Source organism: Octopus bimaculoides, chromosome 1 (assembly GCF_001194135.2).
Source record: "Octopus bimaculoides isolate UCB-OBI-ISO-001 chromosome 1, ASM119413v2, whole genome shotgun sequence".
Taxonomy (NCBI): Eukaryota; Metazoa; Mollusca; class Cephalopoda; order Octopoda; family Octopodidae; genus Octopus; species Octopus bimaculoides.
Window position 1 is genome coordinate 58,055,733 of NC_068981.1, and position 24,757 is coordinate 58,080,489.

The 24,757-nt window shown below is 32.3% G+C and overlaps 1 protein-coding gene and 1 long non-coding RNA gene across 4 annotated transcripts in view; one reads left to right on the forward strand and one right to left on the reverse strand.

Moving 5' to 3' along the window:
- LOC106873009 (uncharacterized) overlaps positions 1-5,127 on the forward strand; it is an 88,630-nt gene extending 83,503 nt beyond the window's left edge. The window contains exon 20 of the mRNA XM_052966949.1: positions 4,937-5,127. Within this exon, the coding sequence (XP_052822909.1) occupies positions 4,937-4,940 (4 nt within the window). The 3' untranslated portion in view covers positions 4,941-5,127. The remainder of the gene's footprint in view (positions 1-4,936) is intronic.
- Positions 1-24,757, reverse strand: part of LOC128247565 (uncharacterized) — a 67,962-nt gene that overhangs the window by 33,444 nt on the left and 9,761 nt on the right. The window contains exons 3-4 of one of the 3 annotated variants that reach the window (XR_008263885.1): positions 23,835-24,021; positions 7,549-23,747 (exon numbers count right to left, since the gene is read on the reverse strand). This is a non-coding gene — a long non-coding RNA (uncharacterized LOC128247565). Of the gene's footprint in view, positions 1-7,548; positions 24,022-24,757 lie in introns of those variants that run through there. The other 2 variants (XR_008263884.1, XR_008263883.1) reach the window with 2 other exon arrangements.

A 24,757-nucleotide genomic window follows, 5' to 3' on the forward strand; every position in this document is an offset into this window, starting at 1 on the left:
GAAGTACCCGAGCACGCATGCGCAATGCAACAGGTGGAGAGAGAGCAATAGTGTTCCATCTCTTCTCTATCTAGCAGCTGTCATGACAACACGTTCTTCCAGGCTCTCTTAGCTCGACCCCGACATGTGGTCGAAGCTTCCTTGGTATTCTAGCGGCATGCCTGTTAACCCAGGAACAAAACGGCTCTACACCAACCTAGAATAAATTATTGATCTGTTGTTACCGTTATCCCTCGTGTTGTTGTATTTCTGGATTTTAAAGATTAATATAAGAACTGGGGAGAGATGGCCAAGCCGTCATATCTCATCCAATTCTTATAAAGCATTTCAACTGACATGTTAACGATTCTGCCAGCTTGCTGCCTTACTGAGTGAAAAAATAAGAGGAGTTGATTTATTTTTGACTTTAGGACAATTTAAAAGACAATGGCAAATTGGCAGAGATGTTAGAGTGTTGGACAGAATTCCTCAGAGTTTTTGTTCCAGCTTATTGCATTCTAAGTTCAACTCATACCAAAGTCAACTTTACCTGTCATCCTTTCCGATTTGATAAAAAAAATTACCCGTCCTGTGTAGTGGATTGGTAGGACATTTAACTGAATGTCTTGCATTATTTGTACTGCCATTTTGCATTCTGGTTTCAAGTCTCACCATGACCTAGGTATTGCCTGGTTTAACACACCACCTAGTGCCTTCAGTAGAGTCCACTCTATTGCAAACATTTCCAGCCTGGGGATACCTTCCTCCCTCTCTCCCTTCCACCAGTTTCAGAGGTCTTGTAATAGATTATGGGCACTGCCTTCTCTCTGACTAAAATAGATTTTTAAAAAAGCAAAAATAGAAAAACACCAGATTGAATTAAATATATGCTAATATTTAGATTAGACTCTACATTTTGAGTTAAAATCCCATCAAGGTGGATATTGTCTTTCAACTCTGTTGTGTCAATAAGATCTATTTCAGTTATACTTAATGGATGATACTCCTTCTCTCTACAATTTTACTTTGTAACATGTTATTAATGTTATGCAGAAGAAAAAAATAAAAATAAATATGATGAGTGAAACTGAATAAATCCATGGTTTAGTATGTAACCTTCCTATTACAAATGATGCTGAGAAGTCTTAAAATATTTTTAATCCAAATCTTTTCTTTTTAATACTTTCATGCTGTAAGGCAGTGTGCAAACAGAATCTTTAGCATGCTGGGAAAAATGCATTTTGTCTGTCTTTATGTACTGAGTTGAAATTCCGCAGAGGTTGACTTTATCTTTCATCCTTTCGGGGTCAATTTAAATACCAGTTGAGTACTGGGGTCAATGTACGTGACTTACCCTCTTCCTTGAAATTGCTGGCCAAAGTTTGAAACTAATATTTTCATATTGTACTGCAAGGAAAAGAACTTACTGCTATTGGACTCAAAGTTCTCGCAAATAGGGTGAAAATAATATTGATTTTGTGCATATACATAATTTCAGATTTAAAGAAGGAAATTAAACTGTGTTACACACATCCTCCTCAAGAATGATAGTAACTAAGTGAAATAAAATGACTATGACAAGGAATCAATACTGGGGCATCAACTCATCTCACCAGGAACTTACATTTAATTTAGAACATTCATGTATATTGAAAGCAAAAGACTGTTCACACTATGTTTTCCAATACCATGATTTGTAATGCATAAGTCTACATTGTAAAGAATTAGAGAGAGACAATCATTGCTCACAGATATTACCTCATGCCAACAGAGAAAAACATGTGAATTGATTTATTAAAATTATGAGGATGATGGTGAGATTTCAACATTTAATCAACATTATATCAACATACTAATGGAAGGTGAACATGGATTATGAAAATGATTATCTGGTAGTAACAGTAGAGTTAAGGTTTATAGATTTTTGGTTTTTTTTAGTTCTTTCTTTCATATCAGCCATTAATCTGGTTAATATACTGGAATACTAAAAGGAGAAAATGTCAAATTAAGTGAAGTCAAGAAGTCAACTAATCATGTCACTGGTTACTGCTGCTACAATATTTGCACAATGTAAATCTATTTAGGTGAGCATTGCTTCTGGTGAAATCTAATAAAGAGTAGCTTTAATATTATCTTCTTAGTGTATTTTGATCTTTGACTTTTACTATACCAGCTGAAATATTTGTGGCTTTCAGAGAGAGAGAGAGAGAGAGAGAGGGAGAGAGAGAGAGAGAAAGAGAGAGAGAGAGAGAGAGAACAAGAACTAAGTAAAATCATCTAGAAATTCTCCACAATTTTTGAAATGTATGTTACTTTGACACAAGGGAATGAATATAGTGGAATATTTATGATTATAATAAATAACACCCCCAAGGAAAACTTAGGATAAGTTACAATTCCCATTTTAGCATGAGTTCTTTAAAAAATTATTAGTAACAAATGAGAAATAGAAGGAAATGATTTTGATGCAATCAAATAACCAATATGTAATTTAATATTTTTTAGAAGTATGATCTTTTGTAGAATATATTGAAAAAAAGGTGAAATATTTCTTTTTGAAAACAATTTGTATTTCAGTTCATTTTAACTTCAGATATATCAAAGCAATGAGGTGCAAATATGTAAATAGCATTTATTATTCACTGTTGCAGCAGCTACTAATTGATGTTATTGAAATAAAACCAATTAGGTTTTTAGAATAACAATTTTAATATCACTCTTTTAAGAACGACAGAACAAGATTAAAATTTTAGCAAATTATTTAGTCACCATATAGGAACCTCTGCATAGTTTCTGAAATAGTAAAATTTTCATCACAGTTCACCCTTACAGTCTTCAAGAAAATGAAGGTTAGATTTAGCCTATGTTCTGTCTGAACAAAAAGCTGGTCACTTCTGAAATGCTATTGATCATAGGTTTGACATGGGGCTAAACAAAAAAAAAAAAAAAAAAAAAGTCTCAGACAACAGTGATTAAACTATTAACATATAAAGCCCGAGTCATCTCAGGTAAAAACATCAATGAACTTTTTATGTTAAAATGAAAATAAATAACATCCTCTATTTATCTTGAACATTTATGTCTATGTAATGTTGTGAGTAAATTAAAATTTGGGGAAGGGGGTTATTTACTTTTTGAGGGGCAAATTTTAAAAAAGATGAAACAGGCCATACAAGCTTGTTCTTTACATCTGTCCCTTGCCATCACCCTCTTTCCCCCACCCATAATTACTACCTGATGTACACCTCTGTACTCTCTTGTGTGTCTACCTACACACAATCACCCTCAGTGCCCTTTCATATCTACCATAGCCTCCTTGAGTCACTCCTGTCGTTCGCTACAGTTACCTCTGTCCGATCTCAAACAATCTCCCATCACACTCTTATAAAATGTTCCCCACTTCTGTGCCTCTCTGTCCACTCCTCTGTAACACTTACATTCACCCCCACTGAACCTTTTAGGTACGTCCCAACACATCTCTACCATCACCTATCTCTTTCTCGGCCTGCCTATCTTCTCTGCCTTAATCTTTCTTTTCCAACTGGGGTGGCCAAGTATCTCTCTTATAGCAAGACACTAATTTCTATCCCTCTATTATACTTTCACCTCCCAACCAGCTCAAGGTCACCTCCCTCAGTGTTACTCTCCTTCTCTGTCAGGGGATCTCTGTCTTGCAACTGCTGTTGATTTGTTTACATCTCTGTAACTTAGTGGTTCAGTATAAGAGACCAACAGGGTAAGTACCATTGGTGCTGGTGTCACATAAAAAGTACCCAGTACACTGTGTAAAGTAGTTGGCATTAGGAAGGGCATCCAGCCATAGAAATCATGCCAAAGCAGACAATGGAGCCTGGTACAACACTCTGGTTTGCCAGCTCCTGTCAAACTGTCCAACCCATGCCAACAATGGAAAATGGATAATTAAATGATGATGAGATTAAAACAAAACAGCTACAATATTTTGTTTTAATCTCTGATTATTAGTTGTATTATTCACTATTGGATCTGCATATAGCACCAGGATGTGTTTGAACTAGTAAATTTTATTTCTAACCCCTAACCCAAAGATATTATTCCACAGGACTACTGATGTTAACAGTTCAAAAAATTATAATCTAATCCTTTGTAAGATAGAAATATGTACAGAGTTGTCCCCCTTACTTAATCGTTGTCTAGTGTGTTCCCCCTCCCCCAGCTTTTAATGCTTCATTCATTAAATTTGTTAATACTAACTACTTTTTCCACGTAGTGGACATCTCTAAATTATTTAATGAATAAATAATGTTTCCTTGTGTGTTTACTTAGTAATTCATTCATCAATACTTTAGCAAGAAGAGACAGGTTATGCATTGCTGAAGAGGTCAGAATAATACAGATGTGTCCAGACTTTTCATAATAGTTATATCTTTCTAGTTAGTATTTTAATGAATTTTAGAATGCTGGTTGTGTTAATTATTAACTTAACCAGTAACCTAACTACTGAATAGGAGTGATAGTAATCTAGGTTCCAATTTTCTCGCCACAGAGTGAGCAGTGACAGCTTGACTTCAAGATTAACACTATACCTTTTATTTGTTTCTGTCATTGGGACTGTGGCCAAGCTGGGGTACCACCTTGAAGGTTTTTAGTCAAACGTATCAATCCTGGTACTTTTTTAAAGCTTGGTACTTATATTGTGGGTCTCTTATACTGAACTGCTAAGTTATGGGGATGTAAACAAAGTAACACATTGTCAATTGGTGGTGGGGTCAAATACAGACACCTACATATAGATATCTACATACATATATATTATATATACTAATTCTAGGTAATTGCACTCCCAGTATTTTAACTCTGGTAATTTGACTACCAGTCAATTTCACACCCAGTAATTTCACTCCCTGTAATTTCACTACTAATATTAGAAAAAAAATAATGATAAAACATTGAAATTCATTATTATTATTATTTGCAGTTGACTTTGCATTCATCCTTTCGGAGTCAAGTACTGGGGTCAATATAATCGACTATCCTCCCCCCATAATTTCAGGCCTTGTGCCTATGGTGGAAAGGATTATTGTTGTTGTTGATGATGATGACTGCCACACTCCTGGTAATTTCACTTCTAATATTAGAAAAAAAATAAAACATTGAAATTCATTATTATTATTGTTGTTGATGGTGATTTACAGAGTAATTCAGTTAACTGAAAGTATCATTTTCAGTCATCCATTCGAGTGTTTTAGTTAAAGAGTTCACAGGTTTACCCGTGGTTCATCCCTGCCTCATTCATTACTTAGAAAAGAAATATTCATACACCATACCTCACGTTTTTAACATTATTCACGGAAGGAAGAAACTTGTGGATGACCTGGATTACATATATGAAGCGCAAAAACAAAATACCAATGGATCTAAGACTTACTGGAAATGCAAAATTAAGTCCTGTAAAGCTCGAGTCCACACCATGACACATCATGAAGATGATGCCATAATTAAGCACATTGGTGAACATCATCATAGTCTGTGTGCTTCAAAACCTAAAGTTTTCAAAACTTTAGCAGACCCAAAGCTACAAGCAGCTGTTTCCCAGGAATCTTCTTGTTCATTAATTGCGACTGCTTGTGAAAAGCTTCATGAAAGTTAAATGCTCACATGCCCTCCTCTTCGTGTGTAAGTTGCAATGTAAGTAACTGGCACCAAGAAAAAGTAAGTGCCCCTCCAATCCCTCAGAATTGATTTGATTATGAGATACTCAAATACAAGTTCCTTGATAGTGGCAAATTTTTCTTCATGCCACACAGTGGGACTGAACCTAGAACCATGTAGTTGGGAAGCAAACTTCTTCCACTCAGCTATGCGTGTCTTTATGTTAACATTAACAAGGATATCTTTTCATTTCTTTCCTGATCTAGAACTGGTTGTAAATGTTCTGCAAGTACCATCTTAAATGAAGATGGATATGTTAGACAGTGTCATTAATGATAGAAACAAAGACAGTATGATGACAGCCAGAATACCATTGATCAAATGTCTAGTTGATTTGTGGATGTCCACAAACTGAAATAAGTTACTTCTTACATTGGCAAAGGCACGTAGTTTTAGCTAAATGAATCAAACCCAGAGCAAGAGTAATACTTATTTTATCAAACTTGGAGAGAAAAATGAAGCAAGTAGATTGGAATGTTGAGAGTTGGAAACAAATGCTACAATCTATATAGTTTTGAGTTCAGATTCTGTCATTGACTCAAAGCAAAAAGCTTTTCTCTGGAAGGGAACAATCAATGAAATTTCTACCCCATGATACTGTTAAAGTTTCTCTTGACCAGTTGCTAGTCAACATCTTTGAGAAAAGAAAAGAAGTATGCGTTGTGGGTATCTAAGTAGAGATTGTGTGAAATCAGCCAACTCTAAAAGAGCAGAAACTACTGTAGTGGCAGTATTTAAACTTTAGTAGCAAAATTCAAAACTAAGCATTCTCTCCAAACTCTTGTACCGAGTTGCATTGATTTCAATACTCTCGTTTGTTTTTATCATATGCACTGACTCTCTTTTATATTGAATTTTATAGTTTAGAATTAATTGATGCTTGATATTGTAGTTATTTTGGTATATAGTGTTTGTTGCAGTGTTATTTTGGTGTAATGTAAATATATCTGTAAAGAGTTAGGCATGTAGTTGCAGAGGAATGTATCTTGTAATTTAGAGTTCATAATGGCTATAAACAGTGTTCTTCAGATCTTGTAAACCTCACAGACACAGTTGCTTAATAACAACCAAACATTCACATTTTAGAAACCCAGTTCCATAGAAACAAAATGACAATAGCATCAAGCAAACCTTCCAGCACATTATTCACCAACAACATTAGAGTGCACCATCTTAAACCACATATCACACTCTATAAAAGCAACACACATTTTGGTGAAGTTTAATGCTTTATTTTCAGTGGTGAATCTTAAAAAAAAAAATGCCATTCTGAATATGTTGCATCTTTTAATATGTATTTATTATGCATGGAAACTAGCATCTTTAACAAATTAAAATAACCTCACATCAGTAGAAAAAATATATGTTTACTATTTGAAAATACTTCAATCTAGTTAATTTAAACTCAATGACTTTATAGTTAGAGATCCAAATTTAAACTTAATTATTTGATAATAGTAACCTTATATACAGATTTTATTCAGAGATTTTTTCTTCATTATTTTAAAATGTTTGTTTAGATAATGAAGGAAAAAGAAAACAGTATGTTATTCAAATGGTAAAAGTAATTCAGTTGGTAATTGTAAATTACAGTAGAGTTTATTTTTAATTGTATTTGCTATTAAAAAAATATAGCAAAGAACATTTTAATCTGCTTTCTATCAAGTGAATCATAGTTAATGTTTTTCTCCCTCCAAGCAGTAGCATGGTAACCTGCTACTAAACAGTTCCTAAAATGTTTCAAAGAAAAAAAAATCTAATTATCCTCTTATTGAAAAAAAAAAGAAAGTGTCAAAGACTAGAAAAAATATATATTAAAAATAGATTTCTATCAGTCAACAGACAAAAGTGCATAAACATAAAAATAACAATACAAAATCAAGCTCAAACAACATTTTATTGAGAAAAATTGCTTTCAAAGATACAAAAATACAATGCTTTCATCAAAGACACAATAATGTTTTATCCTTTTCCATATATATATTTTTTTGATAATTTTTTTTTTTTGGCTTAAAGATGTGATCAAGGTATAAGAAAAAATGGTTGAAAAGATAACAGAAGCACCGAGAAGGAGAATAAATCTTTAGAAATAAAGGCTGTCTGTTGAAGGTGCATACAGAGTTTGAGATGGGTAGGAACAGGAAGGCATTTTATGATGATGTTCAATGAGGGAATACAGATTGAGGCCAATGTATAAAATTACGGAGAAAATAATCCTTACAACACATCAACTGATGCTTATAAAAATTTGGTTCATTATTTATTGTTAGAACTGGTTCTAACAAGGAAATTATGCAAGGTGTAAAACAATGGCTAGTAATTAACCTTAAAAAATTGTACAGGAGGTATAGTGTCTGACATTAGACAGGCAGTTTTAGCTTTAATTGTACTATTGTTTACAGAGTTTTCAGATGTCATGAAATGAGAATGAAGAATTTATTATTAGAATAGATGAAAGGAACATTTGAGGAAGCATAGGGGGAAAGTAATTTAGTTAATTAAATAATGTTCTCAAATTGGAATACTGAAAATGATATTAACATTTTTTTTTATTATTGGAGATAAAAGAATAATAACCAAGAGAACAGTGATAATTAGTTTTTAATAAATATAATTCTGGATATGTGCATTTGTGTACATATGCATGTGTGGGAGATACATGTGCTATGAATGATATTTTGAATAATTTATAGGTCACCTTTTTTATTTCAAAAACTTAACTCACTGTAATAGTGGATTTTATACTAAAATGTGGGAAAATTAGAAATCAAAGAACTTATTAATAAAATTGCTGCTGTACAATTGAATAATTTTGAAATTAAACATTTATTACTCTTAACCTAAATTTTATTTCACCGTATCTACCAATGTCTCTTGCACAAGCAGCAAAGGAGGTTAACAGTAAGGGTTTTATTTTATTTTTCTACTGCATATATTCTAGTTCAATATCTGTTTAATGTCCCGATACATTCTAGCTCTATTTATTATTTGTAAATGACATTTATTTCAAGTGTGTGTGTGTGGAGTGGGTACAGAGGTCTAGTTGATTAAATTGACCTCAGTATAGATTGGTATTTACTTAATCAGCCTTAAGGAGCTGAAAGGTAAAATTGACTTTGGCAGAATATAAATTTTGTGAAACAAATAAAAATTCTTTTACTTTAGCACTTCTGTTCATCAACTCCACTGCCTATAATTAAATTAATAATTATATTTGTAGTAGCAGTAAACTCTCACATTTTGCTAACAAAAGCAAAATGTTGCAATGCATATCAACTGAGAAGTTAATGTATATACTATAAAAAGAGCTTCAGAAAGGTTTAGATTGTCAAAATTCTAGAACATATTGTTTAAGCGGATCAAATGTAAACCATAGATTTGACAAGAAAAATGTACACCTATTCACAAAAGAACTAGATTTCATTCTAATATTCAATGAATCTTTGAACTTTAAAACAGATATTAGCTAAAAATTTAAAATTTTTTAGTAAATTGGAATTGCTAGAAAGCCTTTCTTTTTCATGATAGAACACTCATTAGATAAAACAAAGTCAGTTGTCAAACGCTGCCTGGGATTTCAGTATGTAGACATGGAGTCCATATGTGTGGGGATATAGATATAAATTAGACAAGATGATAAATAGCTTCAGTATGTTAATGGATGAAGGTGGGTTTTTCCCCAAATTTGTCATAATTATAATTGAGACAAAAATACTAGAAATGGATCTAAATAAGCATTTTTTAATGAAATGACATATGTAGGTATCAAAAATTACTTTAGTTTAAATGCATAATAAACAAAGTCTAAAGTAACTGGTGGTGGTCTGCATTGACAAAACTTTTGAAATGAAGTACATGACTTTGAATAAGTTTATGTCATGGGCAGAGGTGGGAATATATCATTTCAGGGCTGACATTTCATTTGATACAAAATTAATTTATCAACTAGTTGGAAAATTTATTTTCTCACAAATGAATGGTCAGTCCTGAGATGTTAGATTCCTCTTCCCCTTTGACAATACAGACATATCCAAAACCATGTTCTTTGCGTTAAATAATCGACCCTACAAAGTGAAGGTCAAAATATAAGTGAACAGAATCGAAAGTTTGACTTAGCACAAGGAAATTTAACAGGAGAACATAGGAAAAAGTGATAGAAATTGATATGGAAGCTATTTAAAGAATATATTGCAATTGCTACTAGGAAATAATGAAGGACTTACATAAGTTAGAGATATTCTTTTTGAGCAATTGGTAAGGCTAAAAAATACTGCTAGTAAGTTCAAAGAATTATGAGGTTTTATGATATTGAGTTAAGAAGACATGAATAAAATTGTGTATCATTACTTGTGTGCATAGCCACCTTGGTTATGTAAAATATATCTATAAAGCTCAAAAGTAAGTTCATTGAAATCAGATAATCTTGTCATGGACTAGAGGTCTAAGATGTAAATATAATCAATGTCATAGAGTATAATGTGGGAAAGGCAATTCCGGATCATTGCTACTGCATGATAAAGTGTTTTGTATAGATTTTACAAAGAGAGTTTCAAGATGGAATGGAAAATGTATATTTGAATGAGACAGTCAAAATACAAGTTATGCAAAAAGTTTTGAGGAACAATCTAGTAACAACACAAGTGGCACAGAGAAGATATATAAATGAATAATATATCAGATATAGTTTTTAAAGATGAGTTTACCTTCCGAGTAGCTATATTAATACCATCTTAAAATAAACTTAGTGATATTTTCATAGATATTAGAGTAGTTGTCCTTACAGAATCTATTACAAAAAACTATGTCAGTTAAGACTGAAATAGAAAATACTTTCATTAATTGCTCTATACATGATTGAAAAAGTTTCTATTGTAATTTAATTAGTATACAAAATATATGCTTCTGGGTTAATGTAGTGGTGCAGATTCATAAATTATTAAACTGCAGAATGTTATCCCTAGAGATCATGGCAGGTTGAATTTCAATTATTGTACTTAAATTAGAGTTCAAAAGTATATGAAGTTCTCTTTGTATGTTGTTTATAGTTACTATATAAATGTAGACTAACATGAAGAGAAATCCATATTCTACTAAGGAAAATAGCTGCTGACATTTAACAGTTACAGAACATACGAATGTGCCGATTGCAGTTATGATTTATTATTAGATTCAATATGTTACACAAACTTAAAATATACAAGAAATTCATTGCATTCCAGTAATTTCTTTTTTATTTTCATCTGAGATATGAATGAAATATTTTTAATGTCTTTGAGTGTATGTGTGTAATATTTTTAGAGAAGAGAACAAAAATATATTTTATCAAAATATCTAAATACAACTTTTCGGATGTAATATATTTCCGATTTAAGGTTAACTAATAAAACTAAATTTTATAAAACACAAGAAAAATAATAGCTCCAGTATCAAGGAAACTTAACCCTTATCAAAGAATAATTTCCTAAAAGTATGTTAAATGTTTATTATAATAAAATAGTTTGCAAAGTATGTTATAGTTATTTTCACATGCACACATTTAAGTTGTGAACTTCATAAACATTGGATAAACATGGAACATACTATGATAAGAAATTATGATCAATAAAGGTTAAGAAGTAGCATTCTTATTCAAATATTTTTAAATTAGATAAAAAATTTTATCTCAATTTGTAAAGTGCGAGTTTTGAAGGTAAGTTAAAATAAGGTAGCTAAAGAAACAAAAAGAAGAAAATAACATGGAATTCAAAAATATTAAATCAAAGCTAAGAACGAATCATAAATTCTTACTGAAAGAAAGCTATCAAATGACTGTACCTCAGATAGTTACAATCAATACAGAAACCAACCCACCTGAGATTGCCTCTGTTCCTGACATAGGACTGTTCATTTTACTATGTGAACTTATAATGTTCATATTCCATTATAATTTTATGCTACATTCCAGGCACCAACTTAATAATGATAAAGTTTGTTATTTTACTACAGCCATCCAAGTTCTTGATTTGGTCTTGGGTTCAGTTCCACTGTGTAGCACTTTGGACAACTGTCTTCTACTATAGCCATGGGCTGACCAAAGCTTTGTAACTGAGTTTGTTAGACTGAAAGACACCCATCATATATATATATATCTGTGTGTATTTTTGACAACTGATGTTGGTTTACATCCCTATTTCTTAATAATTTCAGGGAAAAGTACCAAACTTATAGATAAGTACCAAGGACAATTTATTTGACTAAACCCTAATATGGCCACAGTCCAATGACTGAAACAAGTAAAAGATAAAAAATGTATAGAGATAAAAATATGGTTATGAAAGAGTTAAGAGGTAAATGATAGGACAACAGATTTAATAAATGTATAAAACAAATCATTTTTGAAGGCTGCGTGTATAGGGAATTTGTAAAAGAAGCAAAGGAAATATGTTAGAGAGATAAAATTACAGTATTGTTGAGATCAACAGTGGCAAAAGAGATATTAATAATAATTCATAATCTGGTTTGTATGGGAATGTAAGACTAACATAACATGTATGAAAGTTATAGAAATTAAGAAGTTTTTATACAGTGATTTTGTTTTTTTAAATACATTAGTAAGTTTTCTTTTACTATGACATTATGATAAAGTGTTCTGCAAAACAAAAAAGAAAATATATAAGGTTGAAAGGTACAGGTAAATATAACCAGCTCCATAGAACCACCTTGCTGTAGAACCTGAATTTTTTGCAAGATGGTGCAAGAATAGAAATATGTCTGTGGTTCATGTAGCAAGTATATCAATGTCTCACAGTCTTAGCCATATGGCTCTTACAATGAGGATCAGCGGGTCAGGTGGACTGGCTTACAGATCTATTTTGACACAAAATAATAACTTCAAAGTGAACCTCAATATATAAGGTGTCTAGCAGCTCACTGCAACAAACATGAGATACCTATCATTTTGAGAACAGTTATCAGGACTTCAATTCTATGATGAAGCTTGCACAGCTTCAATACCTCAAACAGCTCAGTGTGCAGTCTCATCCCATTATCTGCATAAAGTCCTTTGTTGATGGAAAGCTCACAATAGGATCAGGCTCAGGACATTGGTTGGAAATTGTCATACAATATAATACATAGCATGGACTAAATGGTCATTGAATGCTGTCCTCAGAGCAAAGACATCTTCCAGTCTTACCTATGTGGTAAACAACTTTATTTAAGGGTAGCACATATAAAGAGACCTAGTAAATGTGGGCTAAAAGAATGCTTGCTCCGATTTCATATGACGCAGAAGCTGATCTCAATTAGTCATCTCTTTCTGCAGTCCTGAAACTATGGAAGCCAGATAAATTGCAGTGGTTACACTACTTTTTAAATGGTGAACTAATCTACCAGAAATTCATGGTGTTAACAATACAATCAAGAACCTAATTTTTCACACCCTCCCTGATACCCCTGTAGGAATAAATGAATGTATAACAACACTGAATATTCTTATGTCCAAGAACCAAGTTTATAACTATCATTAGTCTTTAGGAATCAACCTTAAGTACCAACCGAAAGGTAAAAGATAAGTTTTACAGAGCCAACTTTGAAAACTCATTCAATTCAATTCAAGAAGTAAACAAAGGGTTAGTAAAATGATCTAAAATGGCCTGTGTTTGCTCACTTTCTACTCAGAGAGTAAATTGTATATCACAAACATTTTATCAAGTATATATGTACAAAACATTGTGGAGGCAGATTGATATAAGAAGTGATCATCTTTTGGTTACATTATTATTTGATAAAGGGACTTTTAGGACAGTCTAATGATTTATCCCATGTAGAGGGCTCGATGCTTGATGGATTATCAGATATGTTAAAAATGTGCATTTCTGTTCATTCTACATTCAGCACATGGAACACTTTAATACTGCTTCATTAGCTAATCAAAATATTAGTCAAATCAAGTCAAAACATTACCTATTGTGGTCTTTGAATTTCCTTTCTTAACCTTTTCCATCATTCTTGATTTTGGGCTGTTTTTATACAATCTGATGTTCTTATTCCAGATCATATCTGAATATCATTGAACTACTCTCTTCTTTTGTCATCTTCTCCTTTTGCCATCTATTTTTCCAGACATGATTATATTTGCAAGCAACCTAGTCATTCTACTATTGTGACTGAAATACTGCATTTTTCTTTGTCATGTTATTTCTGCGAGTCTTTCTCTTTATCTAATCAATGCATTAAGTTATTCTAAGACTAACTGGTTAGTCTGAGATTCCTGTTAAGTAATGCCAACAGTTCCAAATGCATCTCATCTTGAATACTGACAATTTCCTCATCATCATCATTTAGCATCTATTTTTCATGCTGGCATGGGTTCTCCATGCTATTTGAGCATGTCTATGTTTCCCATCCATACAAAACAATTGCACTTATCATAGATTGTATTAGCCATAGCTTGTTACTCATTGTAATGTTTTTCTGTTCCAGATCTTTGATCTTTGCTAATTGTTCTATTTCAATTCACGTCTGTATCTCAGTTCTTTCATCCCCATAACCCAAATTCTCCTCACCATATTTCTTGAATGAATATCTAATATCGTAATATCAAATAATTCACTTTTAGGACAGGCTAACAGATCAACATTGTCTGGAAATCTTACGGTTGTGATTAATCTTCTGCCAATCCTGTGCCTTCAGAATCTTCTTGGGCACCAGTCAGGATTTGTTCAAGAAATATGTTGAAAAGTCCTGGTTATAATGGGCAGCAACTTTGTCTCACTTCAACATTTGCTTCATTATTGCATTATTTCCTTGTCTTCCAGAACTGCACCAAGTACTTTTCTTGCATAGTTGTCTCAGTATTCCATTCAATTACTATAAAATGTCACACTTTTACAGTGCTCCTCTCCAGACCTTGGTTTTCATTTCAATTATCTGTTTTACAAGCATTGAAATCTTTCTAGAACCCTGCAAGAAGGGTTTAACGGAAATCAAGATGGAAACAGACATACCAAATTGTCAAAGATGGGATAAATAGAGAAATAGTTTTATTGAAGACAAAAATAATAACATGCTGATATATAGAACATGAACTGAGGAAAGATGGACAATATATGAAAGGACTATATTAGTATTCCATTAGAAGAGATTTAACATTATGTACACTCTGGGATAAGAAAGACCAGATGAAGGTTTAGTGCCATATATTCTTAAAAGTAAAATAGTGGGGAAGCAATAAAACATTTGAAAAACCAACAAAACAATAATAGGTTGTAAACTATCCTAGCAAAATATTACTAGAGTACTAAATTATCTAAAATTGCATGCACAAAGGATAATTGCTGAAAAAAGAAGCAGGATTCTAATAATGTGTTACAAAATACAACTTCTCAAAATTAATATGGTGGAAAATCTTAATACTCCAGAACTTGTACCAAATGTTGATATAGAGAACATGTTACAAAATGAAATTGACAGACTATGTCACAGGTAACCCAATCACTAATAAAGAATGAGTTCTACAATATGCTTAAAACAGTAAATGGACCTTAGCTGTGCACAGTTGACTTGATACACTCTTATAATGAACAAATCTTAATAAAAAACGAGGGGTAAATTCTTGAATGATGAGGTGAGCACTTCTGTTTCCTACTCAATCTAGGGTAATTCTACCAACAATCTACAGGTAAAAAAACTCCTTGAAATTGTCTTTGATCCAATACTAAATGAAATACAGACAGCAATTCAAAACCTGGAAAACTGAAAATTCCCCGACACATAATATTCCAAATGAAATTTACAAATATGGCAGTGTAAGTTTAGTAACCAGAATTAATGAAATTATTATTATATGTTAAAAGAACTCTATAATTCTTTTATGTTGGAAATGCACTAGCAGTGTCACTATATAAGAGAGAGCTGATATTAGAAATAGTCAAGATATATCTCTTTTTTTGATGTGGCAGAAAAAAATCTTGGAATCAGAGGGGAAAATTTTTCAACAATTTGTTCAGAGATTTTCCAAAGTTTCACTGTAAATTTTGAGTCAAAACACAGCTGATATATTCATTTCTTGTCTCTTTGTCATGAATCATTGAAAATGACAACGAGATATGTACTTTGCCTTTATAAATTTTAACCAAAGCTTCTCATTTTCAACAGATATATTTTGTGATGTGTTTTACAGGGATGTGGTTATCCACCAAAATTCCTCTGACTTCTATGACAGTTCCAAGAAAGGATGCGAACTTGGATAATACTTGAAAGAATCCAAAACATTTGATGCTAATGTTAGAGTCAAGCAAGTTTGTGTTCTTGTCTCTGTGCCCTTCAACATGTTTATAATTCATTGCCACTCTTCTCACAAGTAGATATCAATTCAGTTGATGGGATTCAAATTTGTCATTGTTCAGATGGTGTTTTTAGTAATCTTCGTAGACTTAAAGTAAGGTTCAAAACACTATTTGAACTCCAGTATGTGGGTGATTCAGCTGCTGTTCCATATCAGCCACAATTGCTTTGGAATAGTATAATATCAGCATCAAATGCTTACCAATGTGTAAGAATTAAAAATTAATTGTGAAAAAGAAAAAAGAAAAAAAAACTGAAGTCAGTGCTGCAAGTACCTGAGGAAAAACAAATTCTGTGCATTGCTCATTGATGATACTTTGCTTCAAAATGCACATCACTTCACTTGGAAGTATCATTGTCAGTTTGGAAACATGTGTATGAGGAAATTCAAAACTCCAAGCTTTCTTCCTCAGCATTATAAAAGAAGTATTTTATAGTCAGGACCTCTGACTGCACACAACGCTGGGAATATATAGAGTAGTTTACATTTTAATTGTTTTGAGTGGCTGTGAAACTTGGACTCTATCACTGATTTATTTTACATCCACTCCCTCCAATACATTTTGGGCTAATATGGAGGGACGAGATCTCTTACAGGCAATCTTGAAAACAATTCTATGCGTTGTAAACACGAGGTACAAAGCGCACACTAAAAAAGCAATGAAGGCATGCTGCAAACCTCTTGCCCAGTTGGAGTGACTCACAAATGAATGATTGTCTCAGTATGGAATCACTTCAGAGTGTGTCTCCCACTTTAAGAAGGATGTATGAGCTCAAGGGATAAAAAAAATAATGTCACCAATGACAACATTAAGACAAGGAATCAAGAACAATCTCATTTGTCGAATATCTAATCATTGACAACAGGATTAGCTTTATAATCATTTGTCATGTGACAAGTCATCAACAAAGAAGAAAAGGAAACATCATTATGTGTCAAGATGGACTATTCAAGGATATGATGAATAGTTTATAAACAAAGAAAAGTTAATAGTAGAGAATGTTTGATAAACCCATGTGTATGACAATAAAAGAAGAAAGCTAGATTGTCTTGGAATTCAGTCAAAGGTTTGAATAAGTAAATGCTTATCAAGATGCTAAATCTCACTGCATATGCAGAAGAGGTATGGGTTAAAGTGTATATGGGGGGGGGGGGGATAGTGTATTTACAGAGAGGTTCAAAGTGCACAGCTTGTATATGATTTGATCTGGCTGATCAAGATGTAAACTTAAAACCCTGCAAAAAAATTGATTTTTCAATAATAAAAATTACCTTGATAAGTAAACTTATTAATTTGAAACCAAATTTATTGCTAAAAATAGAAAGAAAATGCCACTTTAAGTGGCCAAGAAAATATTAAAGATTTCTGAAATTTCTAAATAGCTAGCAACGTGTATATTAATAAAGTAAGATAGTTTTTTCAGTTAATGCTGATTACAATTCACACAGCAGGAATAAATATAAGGTAGTTTGAAGAAACATGGTAGATGAGTAACAACTAAATGATAGAAAATATGAGAAATTCAAAGCTATATAACTCTAGACTACATAGTTCAGATAGTTTGAATTAGCATTTAGGCCTCAGAGGATATTTTTAACTGCTCTCCATTGAATAAGAAAGTGTAAATATATATAAAGATGGATAAAATGTATAAATTGCAAAAAAATTTACTATTATGGTAAATTAAATTATATCTTTTGCACATACATACATACACGTGTGTGTGTTTGTAATGTGCATGTGTACAGGCACATACTAAAACCTAACTATATACATTTCTCCTTTTTAATGACATTATTTAATCAAGTAAGCTATTTAAATATCTGATTTTGTTTACTAGAATAGCATTTTTTAAAGCAATTTCATATAGCTTAGCCATCTTGGAAAATGCCTACATCCAACACAGCTAAAGATTCCAATGGCTCAGCAAACTCATTCTCAGGTATAAATGTAACATCATGCAGTAAGAACTTTGTCAATCACTCACTGGTTATCTATTTAAAGCTGTAAATAGCTGTAGTAGATCTACACTTACAGTTTTCATCTCAAGTCCTGAACCCTCATCTTGTCCAGAATATTAGTTGTGCTGGTACCACATTAAAAGCACTGGTGCTGGTGCCATACTAAAATTACTCAGTACACACTGTAAAGTGGTTGGTTTTAGGAAGGACATTGAGCCATAGAAACCATGCCAAAACAGACAATGGAACCTGGTGCAGCCCCTGCATTACCAGCTCCTGTTAAACTGTTCAACTCATGCCAGCATGAAAAATGGACATTAAATGATAATGATGATGGATGCTATTCAGAGACATACCTTCCATCAGTCACCTAACATATCTTAAACATCTTGCATCTCAGGGCATTGACACACTAAAGCTTCAATATCTAGCAGCTGACTTAGTAAAACCTGCAAGATTCCCCACCATCTTTTCCAATAATTTTGATTACAGTTTTGAATTCAACATCTGCCATACATGCTTATAAAATCCCACTCAGAATTGTCAAAGTATGGAATATACTACCTACATTTGTTCTTAACTGTCAGGACACTACATCCTTAAAAAATTCCATACTTTCTGAAATTTGCCAACATTAACCTTGATGTGTTGGTGCACTCTTTATGACTCTTTTACTGTTCACCTCTGATGTTTTGTGTTTTATATTATGTAGAAGGCATGTAATTTTTGGTTATTATTGTTGCTTTCTGTCCTCTCTTTTTATCCTTTTCTGACAACTTGTAGTGCACTTGAGCATTGTATATAACACACTCATTATTATTAAACAATAATACATATATTACATCAGTATATACTAAAATATTAATGAATATTATTGCATCAATAATTACAAAAACAGAAACAAGTTTATTATAGTAAATAGAACAGATATTATGTCTAATAAAAAAACAAACCACATAGACAATGTTTATATGAACCAAAAATCATCTAGACTACATAACAGATAAACATAAAAAGACTTCAAAAAACAGAACATGACAAACATTAAATCTCATCTCAAACTAGCATTAATAATATATTACAAAAATAGGAAATTTAAATGTCTTTTCATTAACAACAAACCTGCAAGCCACTAAGTAAAACTTCAAATAACCATATGGAACCATTAAAGTTGGACAACCAAATAACATACTTTATTGCTGTCTGACTATGCATCTATGACAAAGTACTGGTTTAATATCTTATCTCACACAACAACAAAAAAAACAAGGTAGATAGGAAAAAAACAGAACCAAAGAGAGAAGGCTCCAAATAATTTTCCAGCCTGCTAGAAATAGCTGCCAAATACCCTTCAAATTGCACCCTTGTCTTAAAGAATACAAGATATGTTGGATACAGTAGTACTAGATATATTATCTAAAAATAAGATGGTAAAGTTATGACAAGATCATTGCTGATCATAAGTCACTCAATCAGGTCTGACCTGGGTTTAACACTAGCATTTAAGCCAGCTATATCTGACCCATATATTCTAACTGTTTTATCTTCAAACTGGCCAGATCTGGCCTCTCACCCCTATGCTACAATGTCATTCTAAAAATAAACAGTCACATCATTGAAATCTCAAAACTTCAAAGCATTACATTTGACAGTAATAAGAATGTTAAAAAATTAAACGACAATAGATGAAAAAAAAAAAACAACAACAACAACAAATATTCTTACATTTTACTGATCAGCTGCAAAACTGTAGACATGGAAACTATATTAACAACTAAATATCATAGAAAACATAATTGATGCAGCATCTTAGTAACAAACTAATGCCAGGAATACAGATAGATGAGATGGATTTGTTGGGAAGTGGAGCCTGGTTCTTGTTGGATAGCACAGAAGTGAATTAGTAACTCTAGGTGAGGTACTGAGTAGGGCACCCCAATGCACTACAGGACAGCTAAGTAGAGATTTACAGTACTTAAATGGCTGAAACATTGGTGAGGTCTAATGTACTGCATATAATGTTCCAGTATTGGCAGTGAGATACTTTGCAGTTAATATTCTTTCTTTCTATCTGTCTGTCTTTGTCTCTCCCCCTCTTTCTGTTTCTCACTCTCTCTCTCACACACACACACACACACACACATATATATATATATAATCAAAAAGTAAAATTTACAACCACTTAAAAGTGGTTGTTGTTAGCAATATTTACTATGAGAGAAACTCTCATATGGTTTTGAGGTGCATATAAGCACACTTGTTTTACTGCTAGTGGGAAACAATCACTGCCAGGACTAACAGATCACATGATTTTGGCCTTCTAAATGGTAGATACCTGACTACTGGAAATAGAAGTAACCATCCTGCTAGCAATATATGTAGGATCACAGTGCCAATCAAGCACTGGTGTTGCTAAAAAATAATTAAAGCTACAAAGTAATATTAATACCAAATAATTAAAGCTACAAAAGTAATTAAAGCTACAAAAAAAAAGTTAAAGCTACAAAAGTAATATTAATACCAAAAGGTAACATTTTTATCACCACTTGTGTTAGATATTGTGTTAGAACACACAATACTGTGATATTTGCCATGAGAGAAGGCCAGGAAAAAAAGGCTGAAATCACATGATGTGGTAGCAGCAATGGCAGTGATTGTCTCCTGCTAGCAGTATAAATAAGAGTGCTTATATGTACCACAAAATCATGAGAGATTCTCTGATGGCAAATATTGCAGTATTCTGTGTTCTAACACAGCATCTACTTTTAACTGGTGATAAATTTTACCATTTGGTATTAATACCATTTCTGTTGCTTTAATTATATACATATATAATTTTGTTAGAGATTGCTGAACAAAGAAATTTTTGTTTTGTGGCACATCTCAGAATACAATAAGGAAATAAACTGAATTTAACAGTTTTGTCATTTTAATGGCTAAAATAATTTTCATCCTGCAATAGTTCCAGTTTCTACACATAAATTCAGATCAAGTCACTGAGAGAGAGAGAGAGTAAAAGTATTATTAGAAATCTTTGATAAAACAAAACAGTTAAAAGAATTGTTTTTTAGTGAGATAGACAATGTCCATGTAATTATTTTTTAATTAAAAGGATGATGAAGTTGGAAGCTAAAGTTGTTAATGTATAAGTTAAAATATTGCAGGTATAGGAAGGTAGTTTTAGAAGATGTAGTTTAGAAAACTCAGGTGGAGAAAGGTCAGGGTAAAATGACCAGAAGATGATCCATATGTGCATTTAGTAAGGTTGGGCTGCAAGTGGTTATGAAGTTGTTTTGCCTGAGGTTTACACTGATCAAGCAGGCCTATGATCAATGGTGCTCCAACTCTGACAATCCCTTTTGTTAGACAGTGCATCCAGGATTACATTATCCAATGTACCCTTTTTAAAAGATGAATGGAAATTGAGGAGGGTTTGGTTGATATTTCTAGCAGGTTGAGTAACCATATGGAGGCTTCTTTGTTTTCTTGTCCTTTATGTGTTAGATAGGGCACAGTTTATGATATACAATATATAATACAAGATTATAATAACAGATTTTAGTACTTCTTTTACTGGTTTTGATCATTAGGCAGTATCCATGCTGGGGTACTACTTTTAAGCATTTAAGGTGATCATGTTGACCTCAGTATAAGTATAAAAAACCCTTGCTTACTTGTGGCTGTGAAGTTAAGTTCAGAGGAGCAACAAGAAAGGATAGCATTGGTAACTAAAATGTTTCGCCTTTTCCTAATTATAATTATTGTACGTGTTTGTGTGAAATAAGATTTTGAACTGTAGTTTAGTGTATGAATGTAATTTATACAAGGACAGAAGCAGATAGGTGTTGACATACTTTCTTGTACTGGAGATTTTGTGATAGTATTTTTAACTATGTGATATTAACTGAAGAGGTAAAATTCAAGTACAATGTTGTAGTGAGTGAATGATTCACTGAGATGCAACAATTATTTAAAGAAAGAAAAAAAGTAGATAGACAGATAGATAGATTCAGTTATTGTCATTGCTGTTTTCTTTTTCTCCTTAATTTGCTTGTTTCATGTTCTGAAAATAATGAGGTAATTTCCTTCTGGTCTTACTTAAACTGTAGATAGACATTTGATCTTGACTAAACATTATAAATAGGCATAGGCTGTATTTCATTACAGAATTATAGTAGTAAACCAAATTTGTAGGTGGTCATCAGAGTGTAATGACTGGTTAACATAGCCATTTAATAAAACTAGATAGAAAAGTTATACCAGCTTAACTACTAGGTAAGATGTATTGAAGCAAAAAAAAAAAAAAAATGAGTAAACGTTGAACTGCTTCCGATGATGAGGTTCCAGCTTGGGAATCCAGACATTTTGGGGAGTATGGAGGTGCCCCTTAGTTGCCATACTTCCCAGAACAGCAGTACCTATCAAGGCCCTAGTTGTGAATCAAAGAGAAAAAGTTGGTCATGTGGCCTAGGCATACAGGACTCAGAGAAGGGTTCACTCCTAGATACATGCCACACAGACCTATTGGTGTGTTTCTGATGTCACATGAAACAGTAAGAGTTAAATAGGGCCTGTGCAAAAATAAATTGTTAATAAACTGGCAGAAGGTAATGGCAATCAATTGATATGTCTTCCCCAAGAAAAATTATGGATCTTAAGACTTTGCCATAGAAGTCTATAATTATTGATGATTGTAGGTATGTTGCATGAAGAAAGAAGAGACACATGCATGTCTGTATATATACACACATATAGCTTGTGTGTTAGTGTGTATGTTAATAAAACAAAAACAACATGCACTGCAAACTACTTCAAAATATATTTGGCATGGGCTGCAGAGACTTATTGAGGCAGTATTCTACAGTAGATTTAATAGTCAGAAACTGAAAGAAGCCTGTTGCACACACACGCATGTGTGTGTGTGGGGGGGGGGGAGTCTCCTTGTCTTAACATTATGCAATAGTTAAAATTGAATATCACTGTCATATAAGTGTCCATTTCCAACCTGTAACTAATATCAGATTTTAACCAGCTGACCAATAGAATTTAAAATTTCCAAGAAAATGCATGCTTCTTTGAAAAAGAACAGTTTATGATCAATACTTAATAAAACAAGTATCTGAGAAAAAGAAGTATTACTAATATATTTCTTACATTTCATCCATTATAAACAAATTTGAAGCTTATTGGGTGTTTTAACAGAAAGAAATTTAAATATGGAGAGTCAGTCTTTTATCAAAGTGTTGATTTTAGATTCAATTTATGTTAACTTGGATATTAGGAGACAATTTTAGATTCAATTTATGTAACTTAGATGTTAATAAACTTCCTAGAAAACAAAATGCCAGGAACAAATAAGATAAATCAGAAAGACAGCTGGGTAATTAGAATCTTAAAACTATTAGTTAAGAAGGTATAGTATTGCAACTTACCAAAACATCTAATAGTTGAAATGATGATCAATTACTTCATAGTAAAACTCTAAAATCTCCAAAGGTAGAAGGCAAATGCCTACAACACAGCTTTGTATGCTTTAAAGAATTTAACTTTAATGACTGCCTTCAATATCTCAATAGAAAACTGGAATTCTAAAACTACGTAATAGAGTAAGTTGAAGAGTGATAGTTTTGGGCTATTTTATTTGAGAGTCAAAAGATTCAGTAAACAAAAATGTGACTAGCTGCCTGAAGGAGGAAGTTGGTGGAGGAATCTCCACGTTCTGCTGGTTTTTCATAAGCTGGTGATAAGAGGAGTCATGTAGTGAAAGTCAGAGTGGAGTTTCATTTTACTAAAAAATAAAAAAAAGTATGCGAGTAGAGTCTCTCATATCTGTGGAAGAATATGGAAAGGTATGCAAAAGTAAATTGGGTCTTACTTGACATAAAAATTTACAGCAATGATCTGGGATGTATCCAAACAAAAGAAACACATTTGTGTATCATGTTTGTAATAGAGTCACTGCTGGATATTTCTAGTTATCAGTGATGACCATATTCATTTATGTGGATAGCCCTCATTATCATCTTTTTACATCTGCTTTCCATGCTGTGTGTGTACACCACCTATTATTAGGTAAATAAATAGATACATAGATAGACAGACAGAAAAGTTTGCGAAATAAAGAGAAAGAAAAAAAATAAGAGTGCTTTTTTATTTTCTCTATATTTTTTGGTTCATATCTATAATTAATGTAAACAAAATGGCTTACTTTGAACAAGTGTTACTTGTTGATAAATTATAAAAGAAAAATTGTCTGCTCATATATAGTTCTCCCACATCAATGGCATTACATATATCAGAAAATGTATGTCTAGGACTACATTTAAAAAAAATAATACTAGTGAGAAGAATGTTGGCAAAGGAAACAAAGTATATTTGTTATGTATTCTCTAACACAAGAAATAAAGAAAACAAAACATTTTTAATGACCTAGAATAATTTTGCATTATCTGAATAAAATGAAATTTTGATGGTTTTAACAATAACAATGTAATGCAAAGTATATTAAAGATTGTTTGAAGAATTCTGTATAGTAAACTATATAATAGATATATATAAAGGAAAACTCTATAAGAACATCTTCTGTGAGAGAATTAGCCAGACAGGAAATATATTTGTTTAATAATAAATGTAAGAGTTTAAAAAGACACAAATCCAATATACTAAACTGTGATATTATACCTTGTATGACTACCTTCAAAAGAAACTCGAAACTACTGTCTTCACAAGATGCCAATAAAATTTTATTTGTATCTTATAGAGCTATTCCCTACAGTCACTGATCTTTCCCTGAAGCCA